Source organism: Acomys russatus, chromosome 23 (assembly GCF_903995435.1).
Source record: "Acomys russatus chromosome 23, mAcoRus1.1, whole genome shotgun sequence".
In the NCBI taxonomy this organism is placed as follows: domain Eukaryota; kingdom Metazoa; phylum Chordata; class Mammalia; order Rodentia; family Muridae; genus Acomys; species Acomys russatus.
In genome coordinates this window covers 18,302,604-18,317,124 of record NC_067159.1, presented here as the reverse complement: position 1 = coordinate 18,317,124, position 14,521 = coordinate 18,302,604, and the positions used below count along the sequence as shown (strand labels likewise).

The 14,521-nt window shown below is 42.0% G+C and overlaps 1 protein-coding gene across 5 annotated transcripts in view; it reads left to right on the top strand.

Annotated features, from left to right (window-relative positions):
* The window catches only part of Cdc14a (cell division cycle 14A), a 160,239-nt gene that overhangs the window by 49,035 nt on the left and 96,683 nt on the right, over positions 1-14,521 (top strand). For all 5 annotated transcript variants that reach the window (XM_051166034.1, XM_051166033.1, XM_051166035.1 and 2 more), the window contains one exon: positions 9,751-9,830. In XM_051166034.1, coding sequence (XP_051021991.1) covers positions 9,751-9,830 — 80 coding nt within the window. The remainder of the gene's footprint in view (positions 1-9,750; positions 9,831-14,521) is intronic.

Here is a 14,521-nt window from a genome sequence, read left to right as displayed (position 1 = left end):
AGTAAGCCATGATATGTAGGAACTTGGTTACTTGAAAACAAAATCTTGGCATGCTTAAAAGGGATCAATTCTTTTATCTTCTTGAAGGACAGTCCTGTCATGTGGCATGTGTTTGCAAAGTTCAGGATAATGCGCAGGCAAATGACCACAGGATCTGTTCTGCAAACACACGCCTAATAGGACAAGCTCTTATTTCTCCTGTATTCTCTAAGCAACAACTCTTTTGTATTTGTATTCCAGTATTTATACTGGAAGAGAACAACCAGTTCCTTGTCTGGGCTCATTGTTCGCTTTCTGTTCTTGAGTAAGAACAGGAGCTTACAAGTTACTAGGAGACTTGAGACCCGAGACTTAGTTTGCATGCCGTGTGGCTCTGCCGGCACAAAGTTTGTGCTAACATCTCCCCTGAAAACTGCGTAAAGCTCAGAGAGGAACAGGATAAATATATTGGAAACTGTTTTAAAGTTATTTATTGTTTATTTGGGTTTTTTTGGATAAGGTCTTGTGATGCAACCCAGGCTGGCTTCAAACGTGTGAGCTCCCTGCATTGCCCTCTGGGTGCTGGGATTACGGTCACGTCCCAGTACATTCTGCTAAAATTTCAGCAACAGTGTTGTCATTTAAAGTTCCTCAGGCACCTGGTCTGGTTACTAGAATAGCCCAGTCTACTTTCTCCACTATTGGCAGATTACAGGCCACTGTTTGGAAAACACCCAGCCCCTTGCCTGAGTTCCATCTCTGCTTAGCAGTCTTCTTCCTATGTGTGTTCAGAAAGTGTTTTCTTCTCAATATTTCCCACTAGTTATTGTAAGGAAGACTCTGTCCTCTTATCTTTGCCTTGCCTCTCATTGCCTCAGGCTTTAAATCAGTCCTAAATGAGTGCCAAATAAAGTGAGGAGAGTTACGCATTTTGAAGTAAAACTGATATAAATATAATAAAGTACTATAAAACATTTGAGGTAATTCAGATTTCAGTTGAGAGTCACTGAAGACATATTCATTGATTTCCATATTTTTAAAACTTTGCTTTTATTTATTATTATTTTGTGTGTGAGTGAGGGCAGGTACGCATGTGCCCTGGTAAACACGGAGGTCATAGGTCAATGTTACAGTGTCTGTTTCTCCTTTCATTTTCACATGGTTTCTGGGGATTGAACTCAGGTTGTTAGACTGGCAGCCATCACTAGCTTCAACTTTGAACTTTGACCTGGGGAAAAGTGTTCCCAGAGTTTGAGATATTTGCCTAATTTATAAGTAAAATTTGAAGTGTAGTTCATTTATAAATGAAAGAATTATCATACAAAATGTTAAATCATGACTTATCACTGTCACCAGCATCTTGGTCATAAACATGTTCTGATTCGTTCCTCTTTGGTTCTGATTTTGAGTTTTACCTAGAGTAGATGATAGGTCAAACCCAGGCGTATGCTTGCCTGTGCTGTAACATGTAACCTGTGGTTGCTTCTGTAATATGAGGGACTTAGGGACTCTCAGCCCCATTTTGTCCCTTCCCCCTTCATTGGGTATGAGCTCATTGGTGTAGTTTTCTTTGGTTTGCTTGGCAAAGGTTTGTTTTATGTCCTTATGATTTAATTCTCAGTGATGGCTCTGTTGGCACATGGGCTTGCCTCAGGCAAAAGAAGGCCACAGTGTCATTGAAACAGTGCTAGCAAGGGACGTGCAACTGTCCCAGGCATATTATCAGCTCTAGAAAGGCATTTATTCAGGTTGATTATGAAAATTCTGCTTCTCATCATATTAACTGGGGAGACACATGTGGCTAATGTCTGCAGTTCTCCCAAATTGCCCATCAAAGAGGCTCCACTCTGATTGTGTCCATGAAAGGGATGGAAGGAGAATTTCTCATCCAAATAAATTTTGAGATAAATACAGTCATGTCTGCTGCTTGTCATCTATCCACTCAGCCCAAACTCCAAATGGAAATATAGAGACGTCTCATGAGGGCCTTTCAGAGCAAACACAACCTCAAACCAACCAACCGCAGTCATTTCTAGACCTGGTTCTTCAGAAGATGCCGGATAGAAATAAGTGATCAGGTGGAGATGTGAGGCCCAAGTTTGCTTCCCTCTTAGAGTGCACCTGTCTCCATCTTTGTTAGGCAGAAGTAGTCTATTCTTCATCGTTGACCTTGTGGCCTGTGACTTCTATTGGATTCAACGGGCAGGAAGAATGTCTTGTTTTTCTTTACACTGGGTTCAACCAGAGTGTGCAGGAGACAACATACAGTCTTACTATTGTGCTTTAATTAGGATACTGAGCATGGTAGATTTAAAGTAGACCAAGACCCAGGCCGTCAAGAACACAGTCGGATTTCTGCTTTGTAACACAGGCTTGCCTATTTAATGTCAGCAATTGTTGCACGCTGAGCATTTCTGTTTCTGAAAGCTAGAACAAAAGTGGGATTGTTTGTGCATCTCAGAAATGTGTGGCTTTTTCCTATTTATTTTTAAATTAGAAAGTTGAATGAAGATATTGTTTTTATAGTCGCTGAATAGAATGGGAGGATATGAGTAAGAAAAATGTTGCAAAACATAAGAATTTAAACATTTTTTGCTTGTGTTTATGACAATTAAAATTTAAATCCGTCTTCAGGAAACGGCCATTTACAAATTAAGCACCTTGACATTTAAGAATTCTGAGAGCCAAGCCTTTGGTTCCAAGGACAAAGCTTTCAAAGTTTTATGATGTCTACCAGCCCTTTGCAGACTTTCTTGGTGTATGCTCTCTCTCTCTCTTTTTTTTAAAATAGATGTACTTTCTGTGGATATCTGTAGCTCATTCTTTGCAGATAACTGGAATTGCTTTCCTCTCCAGCCCTAGTCATCATCTTGTTTTTTTTTTTTTTTCCTTAAAAGTTCATATACCAAAAACCATATAACTATGACTAGGAACAAGGATTCTGCCATTTGCATGTACCGGGTTGGAGAGATGCATGGGCCACCTCAGTGATCCTGGGTGGATTCCGTAGAGCAGGGGCTGGTGGCATTTATTTTAATGTTGTTCATGCTAAGGCCCTGTGAGACTTGGGGACTGAAGAGGCAGGCCTGAGAGAAGTCTGCACTTTAAAACAAGAGGGCTTCCCTGGATGATGGTCTCATTGTCATGATTTTAGTACTCACGAGGGGGCATTCGCTACCTCATGTCTTCATGCCTGGGAAGCCTTTTGGGCTTAGTTGTATGAAATATACAGTTCTAGATCCTCACGGACACATGTGGTTGTGTTAGTTTTCTTGTTCCTGTGACAGAATATTTGACAGGAACAACCTAAGGGAGGATGGATTTGTTCTGTCTCGTGGATTTTGAGAGTTTAACGCGTGCATCCCAGGCTTGTTGCTTCGAGGTGAGGCACAAGCCCACCTCAGTGGGAAGGTGGAGGAGAAGAAGGCTGATCATCGCCTGGTGGACAGAGAGCAGAGAACGAGGAAAGGGGCTGGGCATCAGGTATAACCCACAAAGTCATACCCCTAGTCACCTACTTCCTCCAACGAGGCCCCGCCCTCTAAAGTTCTCCTGTGAGTCTGCCAGGGACACTTCATATTCAGGCTGTAAGAGTGGAGAAAAGGAGAAAATATTGTGGAACTAGTTTTATCTCTCTTTTTTTAACGTTCACTTGTTGTGGTAGAATTATATGTCAAGTACAGTTAGAAGTATGCTATGCATACATTACACCATTTCATCTCTCCAACAAGCAGCATACAAAGGAGCGATGTCTCAATGACACTATGACCTTCTACCCGAGGGACATTCACAGTCCTATAATGTCCCCTCTTCACACTCTGGAAACAGAAGTATAGAGAATTAATGCGATACCATTCACAGGCGGAGGAACCTACATCTGAGCCCAGGCAAGTTGGCTCTTAGCCACGGTACTTTGTTACCACACTCTCTAGTTTGGGGATGTCGTTTCTCCTTACACAGAGAACTCCTTTTATTTGTTGTTTGTTTGCACCGCAAACAACCACTTTGAGAGTGCTTGCTGTGTGCGTTGTGCTGTGCTGAGCCTTGGGGATCCAGAAGACATGAAAATTGCCTTCATTAACATTTACAGCCTGGCTGGGGAGCCAAACAAAAATCAGATAAGCACAGAAACAAACTAGAGCAAGAATTGGAAGAAGGGGGCTACGGAGACGGTTCGGCGGTTAAAAGTTTGAGGCCAGCCTTGTGCTACATGAGACCTCGTTAAAAAGCACAAATTAAGTCTCTTCTTGGCAACCTGCTGTCCTTCCTCTGAGTGCCACCAGGTCTTCCCCTCCAGGGGACTTGATACCCTATGAGCATATACAGGGGGAGGAAGTCCCCCTCAGGAACAGTCATAGCGGAGGGGAATAATGAGAAAATGGGAGGGAGGGAAGAATGGGAGGATACAAGGGATGGGATAAACATTGAGATGTAACAAGAATAAATTAATAAAAAATATTTTTTAAAAAAGCACAAATTAAGCAAAGTGACCCGAGTTAGGATCTCTGGACCCCACGTAGTGGAGGGAGAGAACCAGTGCTTTCAAGTTATCCTCTGACCGCCACATGAACATGGCTGAGCACACATGTGTGCATGTGCACAAACCATGTAACTTTTAAAAACTAAGTAAAGAAATCTGGGCTCGTGTTAATCCATATTTGTGGTTTAGAAAATGAAAAATACCCCAGGGGCTTCATCAATTTTCTCAAAGTATTCTTCATTTGGGGAGTGGGTTTTCTATTATTTTGCTTAATATTTGATTTGTTCTTAGGTAGGTTCGGCCCCTGCAGCACTGCCATGATGGCTTGAAAGTGACATTCTGACCAGTTCTGAGTCAGTTCCAATTCTTCCCAAAGAGATATCCAGGAAACTGATGCTACAGCCCAAAATTAGTTGAGAACTAAGGTCATCTGATTTATGACAACACTCCTCCCTCTAAAAAGAAGCTGCATTTGAAACGTTCAGACTAAGTGGTCAGGCTTAGCAGCAGGCGCCATTGCTCTCTGAGCCATTTCATCAGCTCCTTGGATTTCTTTTAAAGGTATACTTAGGGTATAAGTAAATATGTTTCTTAAATATGTTTCAACATTAAACTCTTTTTCTTATTAAAAATATAATAACACCCCCAAAACAAATCTAGAAACATAATAAGGCATGAAGCAGTGTGTACCACGTTTACAGTATGGTTTGGACTTCGGTGTGAAGGCAGTTACTGTTTCTAAGAATCACAGATTTATGTATTAAGAAGAGTGAACTGTCAGAGTGCAAGAATAGAGTTGTAAATCTCAAGATGCTTCTGGAAACTGTACATATTCGTTTTTTTTTTAGGCTTTATGGATCCAGTGACTTTAGACTCTAGCTTAAAGATAATTTACAAGTATTGCAAGTACACTCTGAGAATGTTTTGCATAGCGTGCTGTGGTGGTCTGGTATTCTATGAAGTTAGGAGAGATTTGTAATTTGTCATATCATCAATGTGTGATACACGCAGATGCTTAAAGTTTGTTATGTATTGTAATATTCATGCATGTGTTGACTCAGTGATAGATTTTCCACTTGTAATGGTAAAAAAAACCACTTTAAATCACATTGATCTATGATAATGGGGTGTCTATATGAAGAGACTTGATAGTGTGAGGTGATGTGTGTGGCAGAGTTAGTCCCTGATAATTGAAGTTTACACATCAGTGGTTTATTGATAAATATTACAGATTATTTTAGTTTGAAGTACTATGTTTTAAAATAAGACCTCTTTATCTCTCGATCGTCTCTCAGGAATCATGTATATAATTAATGGAAAAAATCTTTATTGTTTGGCATTGAAGTTAATTAAATAGGAAGAAAATCACTTTAATTAGCAGGCTCATGTTCAGTTAAAAATAAGTAAGTATATATTAGCCATTTTTAAATTGAGGGGGTTTGTAGGACTTCCTGACAATGATAGAGCAATTTTATATAAGTAATGCACGTGTCACTCACCAAATTAGAATAGAATGAAACACTATGTCAGTGAGTTTTGTCAAGTGGTATCAATCAAAGTTTGGGAAAAGTCTTCCCATTGGATTGTGCATTATAATAGCTAGTGAGAGGAGTAGAAACTACACACACACACACACACACACACACACACACACACACACACAGAGAGAGAGAGAGAGAGAGAGAGAGAGAGAGAGAGAGAGAGAGAGAGAGAAAGAGAGAGAGAGAGAACACTTCCTTTAGAAGCCAAAAAGATAGATCAGAATATCTAGCATAGGTGCTAGATATTAGTCAGAAAATAGTTTTAGAAAATATCAGACTTGCCTAGCACAACTTTGAAATTAAATATGGACTATTTCTTTTTTTTAGAGAAAAGATGTATTAAACATTTCATAATTAGCTGCTTCCTACTTAAAAAACAAATTTGTTCACGCCTGTGCAAAAATAATAACAGAGTAGGGTGTTCCTTTTTCTCTAAATCTACATTACTTTGATTCTTCACAGACCTTTACTGTTAACCATTTGAAATCACATGATTTCTAAAAAACCGTGAGTAATTAGGAACTGAGAAAAGGGAGTCCCTTCTCCCAGATGTGTGGAGTGGGCTCTGTGTTCAAATGCAGACGCTACAGCAGTGGGAAGTTGGAACAATCTGTACAGCTTTGGGCTGTGGGTTCATTGACCCCAAGGCTCACGAATGTTGGTTTCCTTCAAGGCTTCCATCAAACCTCTCTGTCTCAGAGGTCTCTGTCTCTCTGCCTCCCACTCCCTCCTGACACCCCCCTCTCATCTAAGAAGATCTGGCAACACGCATATTTCTTCTTGGGAAAAAAAAAATGACAGTTTTGTATTTTAATGAGTGACCTGCGCCTGCATCTTTCAACAACGCGCTCTTCTCTGAGGAGGAGGCTGTTTTGTGGCTCTCCCTAAGCACTTGCCCACGGAATGTAAAAGGTCAGCCTGTAACAGATGCTCCAGGAATCTCCCTGAAATTTAGATGGGCTCTGTTGGGTTTCGCTTTGCACCTATTAATAATTTAGTGCTGGGATAAAAATAAAAACAAAGGCTCAACAAAGGCTCTCATCTTTCAGTATGAGAACGTGGCTCATGTGTGCAAACGCATGCAGGTGAGACGAGGAGGGGAGCCCTGTGGCCTAGCTGGTCAGAAGAGGTTATTTCACGTGGGCCCTGGTGACTGCCTTCTGAAGCACTGTTGCCTCAAGATTAAAGGGAATTAGTGTAATTGCTCCTTCGGAGGGAAATGTATTTTTCTTTTTCAAAGGAGGTTGTATAAGCTTTAATTATCTAATCTAAACACAGAGGCTCTCCCAGCAGCTTTTCCTGGTAGCAGCCACAGGCAACTTTCAAACACTTGAGCTTGAGAAAACACTGGTTTATTACATAACCCACCCATCAGGGTACAGTAGAGTTACAGGGTAGCACGGCTTGCTGCAAATAACCCCTAGAAGTTAGGATTGGTTCAAACTGATTTTCAAAATGATTTGAGCTGAAGGGGGGAAAAAAAAAAAGACTTGAGCTGCAGTTAGAGTCATGATTCTCTGCGTGTAGCGTCAGTTCCTCCTGTCTGCAGCAGTCCCTTTGAAGACAATTCCCCTTCGGGGCTGTGTGTACATCACACTCTGTTCACTTTGGTTGGTGTGTGCTGTGTCAGAACCTCATTTGCCTGTGGATTATGGGAGTTTGCTTCTGAGCTTAGGTATACTTGTATGGGGGATGCACCTGAATATGTGTGTCTCTCTGTGTGCATGTATACATATATGTGAGGCCCGATGACAATCTCAGGTGTCAATACGTCTGGTGCTGTTCTATACTTTTGGAGACAAGGTAGGTCTCTCATTGGTGCTGAAACTTGCTAAGTAGGTTAAGATAGGTTGACTGACTGGTAAGCCCCAGGGATCTGCCTATCTCTGTCTTCTCGGGACCGGGATTACAAACATACAGCACCATTCCTGGCATTTTTGTTTGTTTGTTTATAATTCATCCATTCATTTATTCATTCTTTCATGATGGGTTCCAGGGACTGAACTTGGCTCCTAATGTTTGCAAAGCAAGCACTCTAAGGACTGAGGTATTGTCTCAGCTACTGGAGGTACTTTTTTTGTCTATTAAATTACTTTTCTTTGCTGGGCTTGGTGGTGCACACTTTTAATCCCAGCACTTGGGAGGCAGAGACGGGTACATCTCTGTGAGTTCGAGTCCAGCCTGGTCTACAAAGTGAGTTCCAGGACACCCAGGGCTATTACACAGAGAAACCCTGTCTTGAAAAATAAAAAACAAAAAACAAACAAACAAAAAAACCAAACAACCCCCCAAACCAACCAACCAACCAACGAACCAACAAACAAAGAAACCCTAACCTCTCCCCTTCCCCCCAAAATTATTTTTCTTTAGAGAATTAGCAAGGGCTACTAGTTTTGAAATCATTAACAAGTGAGCACATGCTATGAATTTCCAATGGAATGACTTAGAGTTCAAAGGTTCTTTGAGGGGAGAAAGGAAAACCCTACTTTAAAAAAAACTGGGACTGCTTGCTTGCCTGTCCTGTAACTGAATGCATAGGATCTTGCTGTTGGGACATATGAAGGCAGTAATGCCACTGATTCTAGGTAAAAGAGATTTTTTAGGGATTAAGTTAGATCGAAGCTACAGATGAGGAGGAGTGCCCAGGCTCCAGAGTCTAATAATCTTCAACTGTGCCCAGGATAAAACCTAACACGCCCTCCAGCACACAGCCCTGGTCTTGTTCTGACCCCTCACTTTGCCTCACACCCTGCTCCCTGCTCACCCACACTGAGTACAAGCTCTGTCCCACCCAACACCTTTGCCCAGTCCTTCTTGTGCATCTTCTTATTCCAAAGTCACCAGAGCATTATGTAGAGAACCCTTGCCTATTAATTATTGTCTTCGTGCCACAGTAATGTAAAGTCTATTAAGCGTGGAGCCATTCCCCAACACAGAGCTTGATAAATGCTGTCTAAGCAACATGTTACTTAATGGAAATTATTTATGGTTTTAAATGTTGCTTTTTGTTGGTTTGTACATTAGCGGTTTATCAAGATATCTCTGGTATCAACAGCCAGGGCTACTGTGCTTTCTAGTGCTTCTACCAGTTTCAGTTTTATACACGTCAGTACGATTTCATCAAGTCATTAGTGAGCCACAGCAGCTTTTCTCAGAATAGAGATGTCAGCTGACATCCACGGGAAGAGCGCTTGCTGTGAGCTCTGAGGGTCTTACCCGGTGCTGGGTGAACCTCTGCTATCTTCCATGAAGGGCAAAGAAGCCACTGTTGGTCTGTGGTGAGAAGACCAATGGGAGAGGTGCAATTGTCACCCCACCTTGTGTCTGTTCAGTGGGGGGGGGGTCTGTGAACCCCAGCTGGCTTCTTCAATTCTTCAAGGACCTGCCCCCATCTGTGAAAGAGCCATTCATCTCTAAGCCTAAGGTGGCTGCTTGACTTCAAGCTGAAAGGGGATGCTGGTAATGTGGGTGGCTATCCAAAGGCCAATAGGCCAGGTGTGGAGGTGTACACAGCTCTTGGGCTGTGGAACCAGGAGGACCACAGTGAGTTTGAGGCCAGCCTGGTCTGAATAATGAGTTCCAGGTCACAGAGCAAAATCTGATCTTAAAAAACCAAAGAACAAAACAACTTGGAACAACAGCTTCCCCATGGCTTGTGCCTCCCAAGTGGAAAAAACACAATGCAGATTTGTTGAGTACCGAGGATAGTTTTGTGTGTTCTAAATGTTGTTTATTGTTTATCTGTTATAGGTCATCTACTTAAAGAAGACACCAGAAGAAGCCTACAGAGCGCTCCTGTCTGGCTCAAACTCCCCTTATCTTCCATTCAGGTACAACTGCTGTTAGGGCCTGGGCTAGACTTGGCTGGACCACTCCTTAGAGTTAGGGTAAGGGGCCTTGTAACTGTCCTACCAATGTGACCATGGTGCTATCTGACAAAAAATTTTTGTCCTTTTCTCTCCTCGTAAGTTCTCAAGATAGTTTTAAAAATTATTATTATTATTATTATTATGATGATGATGATGATGATGATGATGATGATGATGATGATGCAGAGCCTCTCCCTCCATCTAGGAAGGAAAAAAACTGGCCCTTTCTTTCTAGGCATCTCCTTCTACTCTTAAATCTTTTCTGTGCTTTGACGATGTACTTCAAGAGCAGAAATGTCTGATTTATGAGCTAATTGGATTTTGGTAATTAAGTCACAGGCTCATCCAAGCCATTCTTTCACTCCAGTGACTGAGCCCTGCCTGCCTCATATAGGGCTACAGATAGACTCTAGACCCACTGCTACCTCCCAGGATCTCAGCTTTAACTCGGATTGGCCCTGAAATCCTCTCTTGATTCTATCCATCCTCAGGAACATTCTCATTTCTGTTGTGGAACAGCATATTGTGGAAGTGTGTGTGTGTGTGTGTGTGTGTGGAAGGGGGGGAGGTGGAAAGCCTCCTCCGTCTGTCTCTCCGCCGCTGTGTGATGCACGACAGTGATGACAGTGCATCGAACCGCTCTCTTACAGTCAGACCTGTGGACCATTTCCTGTCCTTTTCATTGTTGCGTTCTTGTTCACGGTGTCTCACGTATGCGTTAAGAAACTAAAAATACTCTGGAGGATTTTTATTGCAGTGCTGTGAGACATCAAGAAAATATAGTCCTCTATTGAAAGGTGCTCATGAAGAGGAACACTGAGGAGAAGTGAAGAGGCATCTATCCCTCGCTTTAGGCCCTTGTGTCTTACTAGAATTTTGACCTGGAAGTTAAACTTGAACTTAAAGTTGTGTTTTTTTTTTTTTTTTTAAACTCAGAAAGTTACATTAAACTGTATCTCTGAGTCCAGCCTCTTTATAGACTGTGTGTTTGAAGTAGAAAGCACACCAACTGGTGTATTCGGAGGGTAGTGAGGCGTTTCGATCAAAGAATACTATTGCTGTGCTGGGGTTGGACTAAAGAAGCCATCTTCCACACCCATAGTTATAGACTGCCTGAGGACGTGGAACCTCTTAACCCCAATTCTGGCTACTCCCTGTGTCCCTGCCTGTGTTATGATCTAGGCTATTCCATTCACAAGGCCTTTCACTCATTAAAAAAAAAAAAAATGTTAAACTTAATCTTTATTATCTAGACTTTTTTTTCTTGTTTTTGCTATGTTGGCAGTTATCAATTTAAAGATTTTTAAAAATTATGCATTTGTGTGTGGGTATGTGTATAGTGTGTGTGGGTATGTGCCTAGTGTGTGTGGGTATGTGCATAGTGTGTGTGGGTATGTGCATAGTGTGTTTGGGTATGTGTATAGTGTGTGTGGGTATGTGTATAGTGTGTTTGGGTATGTGCATAGTGTGTGTGGGTATGTGCATAGTGTGTGTGGGTATGTGCATGTGAGTGCCAGTGCCAGCAGATGCCAGGGGCATTGGATTCCTCGGGAGCTGGAGTGACAGATGATTGGGAACCATTTGACTTGGATGTTGGGAATTGAACTTGGGTCCTCTGCTAGAGCAGTATGAGCTGAGCGATCGCTCCGTGCCCCTCCTCCCAGGTACCCATTTACTATCTCATCTGCTTACATTAAAAAAGGTCTATTTTGATAGTTTTTGAAGATGTGGTTGCCATATTTGTCTGTGCTCTTTTTTGAGGTGTCTTGAGTTCCGAAGTGTAGTAGTTATTTTCTATTGCTGTGATAAAACACCTCAATGAGGATGCCCTACAGAAGAAGGGGTTACTTGGCCTTGCAGTCCCAGTAGGATAACAGTCCATGGTGGCAGAGTCGAGACAAGCAGGCAGCAGGCAGCAGGCAGCAGGTAGTTACAGCTAGAACAGCAGAGGGCTCACATCTTAAACCTCAAGCCCTTATAATCCTAGCACGAGGGAGGCAGAGGCAGGCATACCCTATGCAGCTTAGCCTAATCGGTGAGCTCTAGCCCAGAGACAGAACCTATTTCAACTAAACGTGGTGTACAAAGTTCTGAGAATGGATTTTGCATGCACCTTCCTGTGCACTCACACAGACAAAACCTACAAACACGTACGCAGTGTACTCGGTGCCCACAGGAACACATGAACATGCAGACTCACACGAAAGCCACTGACAATGAGACAAACTAAGAAGAATGAATGCCTTGTGCGTCTTTACTACATACTCTTTGATGGACTCAAAGTGTATTTGGCTTTTGGGACCATTGGTCATCTCCGAGGTGCCCCGATCAGAAGTGTTGTTGCTTAGGGTGCTCTCCTGAATCACTTGTGCCAAGAGTGGCCAATGTGTTTATCAAGAGGAACTGGCTGAAAACAAGAGGGGAAGGGCATTTTAGTTCCTTGAGTCTGACTGTCCTCGGCCAGCTTGGCAGCTGGCCTTTGAGGAAACAAGGGGCTTACAGTTCCAGCCTCAGAGACAGCAGAGTTGGACTTGGCAAGCCTGGGTGAGTCCTATTGCGGTCTCCCCTTTTCAGAATGCCCCAAGCTGAGTCTACTCTGTTGGTCAAACATTTTACAAAGTCAGACTAGTTGCTTCTTGTCTAAAGTCCCACAAGACCCCTGACCCTTAGTGGATCGCTTTTGTGGTTAGTCAGGGTTAGTGGCTCTCAAACCTGCACTTTCAGATACTCATAAGATAGCAATGGGGCCAAGGCTACACAGAGAAACCCTGACTCGAAAAACAAAAACAAAAAAAAAAAAAAACAAAAAAAAGATAGCAATGGTGAAAGCTTCAAGGTCCACAAAACATGAAGTATTGACCAAATTGCATAATGGGAGGAGACAAGCAAGGGGATAAAAACTGAGATGTAATCTGAATAAATTAATGAAAAGAAAAGATTTGCACATGCAAAATGTGTGTGCTTATTCATATGTGTGTAAGTACTCACAAGTAGAGGTGTCACTCATCAGATGATGTCCACCATTTCTTTGAGTCAGGATCTCTCACTGGCCTGAAACTCATCAGGCAGGCTAAATGTGTTAGTGGGTGAGTCTCTGTGTCCCCAGTACTGCGATTACAAGCATATCAGGGAGGAGTTGGGAGAGGAGAAACCATAATCAGAATATAATATGAAACTTTTTTCTTTTTTTGGATTTTTGACACAGGGTTTCTCTGTGTTACAGTCCTGGATGTCCTAGAACTCACTTTGTAGACCAGGCTGGCCTCTGCCTCGCGAGTGATGGGATTAAACGGATACACCTGAAAAAAATGTCTTTTCAATAGCAAAAGAAAGATCATTAATAGAAAGCAAATCTTTAAAATCTCACACAAACCATTCCAAAAGAGTAACAACCTCCCTCTCCAACCCAAATAAGTATATAAAACTGTCGCTGGCTTTTTTTATTTTTATTTTTTATTTTTTTTATTGCCTGGCATTTTTTAATGTGTGTTCTGATGTTCAAACACAGGTCTTCATGACTCTAAGACAAACAAGCATGTTACCAATTGAACTCTCTCTCCCTGGGTCTTTGTTTTTTTTTTTTTTTTAATATTTATTTTTATTTATGTGTATGGATAATTTTTGCCTGCATGAATGTCTGTGTATTATATGCATGTAGTAAGTACCCAAGGAGACCAGAAAAGGGCATCAGACCCTCTGGAAGTGGAGTTACAGATGGTTGTGAGTTGCACTGTAGGTACTAGGAACTGAACCCAGGTCCTCTGGAAAAGCAGCCAGTTACTCTTACTGCTGGGCCATCTTACTGGCTGGGTCTTTGTATATTTTTTATATTTTTGGTTGTGAGCCTAGCCTTTAACGGCTGAGCCATCTCTCCAGCCTGTCTTTGTACTTTTTAAAGTCAGCTTGGTAAGTCTTTGTTTGTTTGTTTGTTTGTTTATTGGTGTTGATTTCTAAATATGCTATCTTTTCCCTATGGTATAAAAAATTAAGGGGGAAATAAAAATCTCTCATAAAATAAGACCCAGGGACTTAGTTTTAAAGACATCCAGGAAGCATGGCATGGAATAGACGACCAGGTGAGGAGGTGAGGTGGAGGTCGGGCATTGAACAAACAGCTTGTTTCCTAGTTGTTGGTGTGTTGCTTTGTCTTTGTGAGTTCTTTTTTGAGTAAGTCCAGAAATGCAATTTGTATGCCATGCACCCCCTACGTGTGCCCTTGCCCAAAGCTTGCAGAAGAGGCTTGAATTTCTAGCTATAAATTAGTGTTTCCCAGTGTCGTGTTTCTCCAAGTTCTCTGTGTGCTTCAAAAGCTTTAGAAGTTATTGATCCTTGGATTCCACTACCAGAAATTCTGATGCAACTGACCCGGGGTTAAAATCTGGGTATTCAATGCTCTGTGGCCCTAACGTGTGAACATGTGGCCCCTTAGAGAGTTGCTCTCTTAGCTGATAATGTGAAACGATGCCCAAGTGAAACGACCAAAGTTTAGAACTTCTCTTTTGGGGATTTGTAAGGCGTATTCCTAGTCAGAAGATTTGATTGACATCTGATGATTTCCAAAACACAGATTCGCCCTTGAGTAACAGCCAGCAGAACTCTTTGGGAACACTCTAAGTCAGGCTTCCTGACCCACCCCTGTGTGGGACAAAATG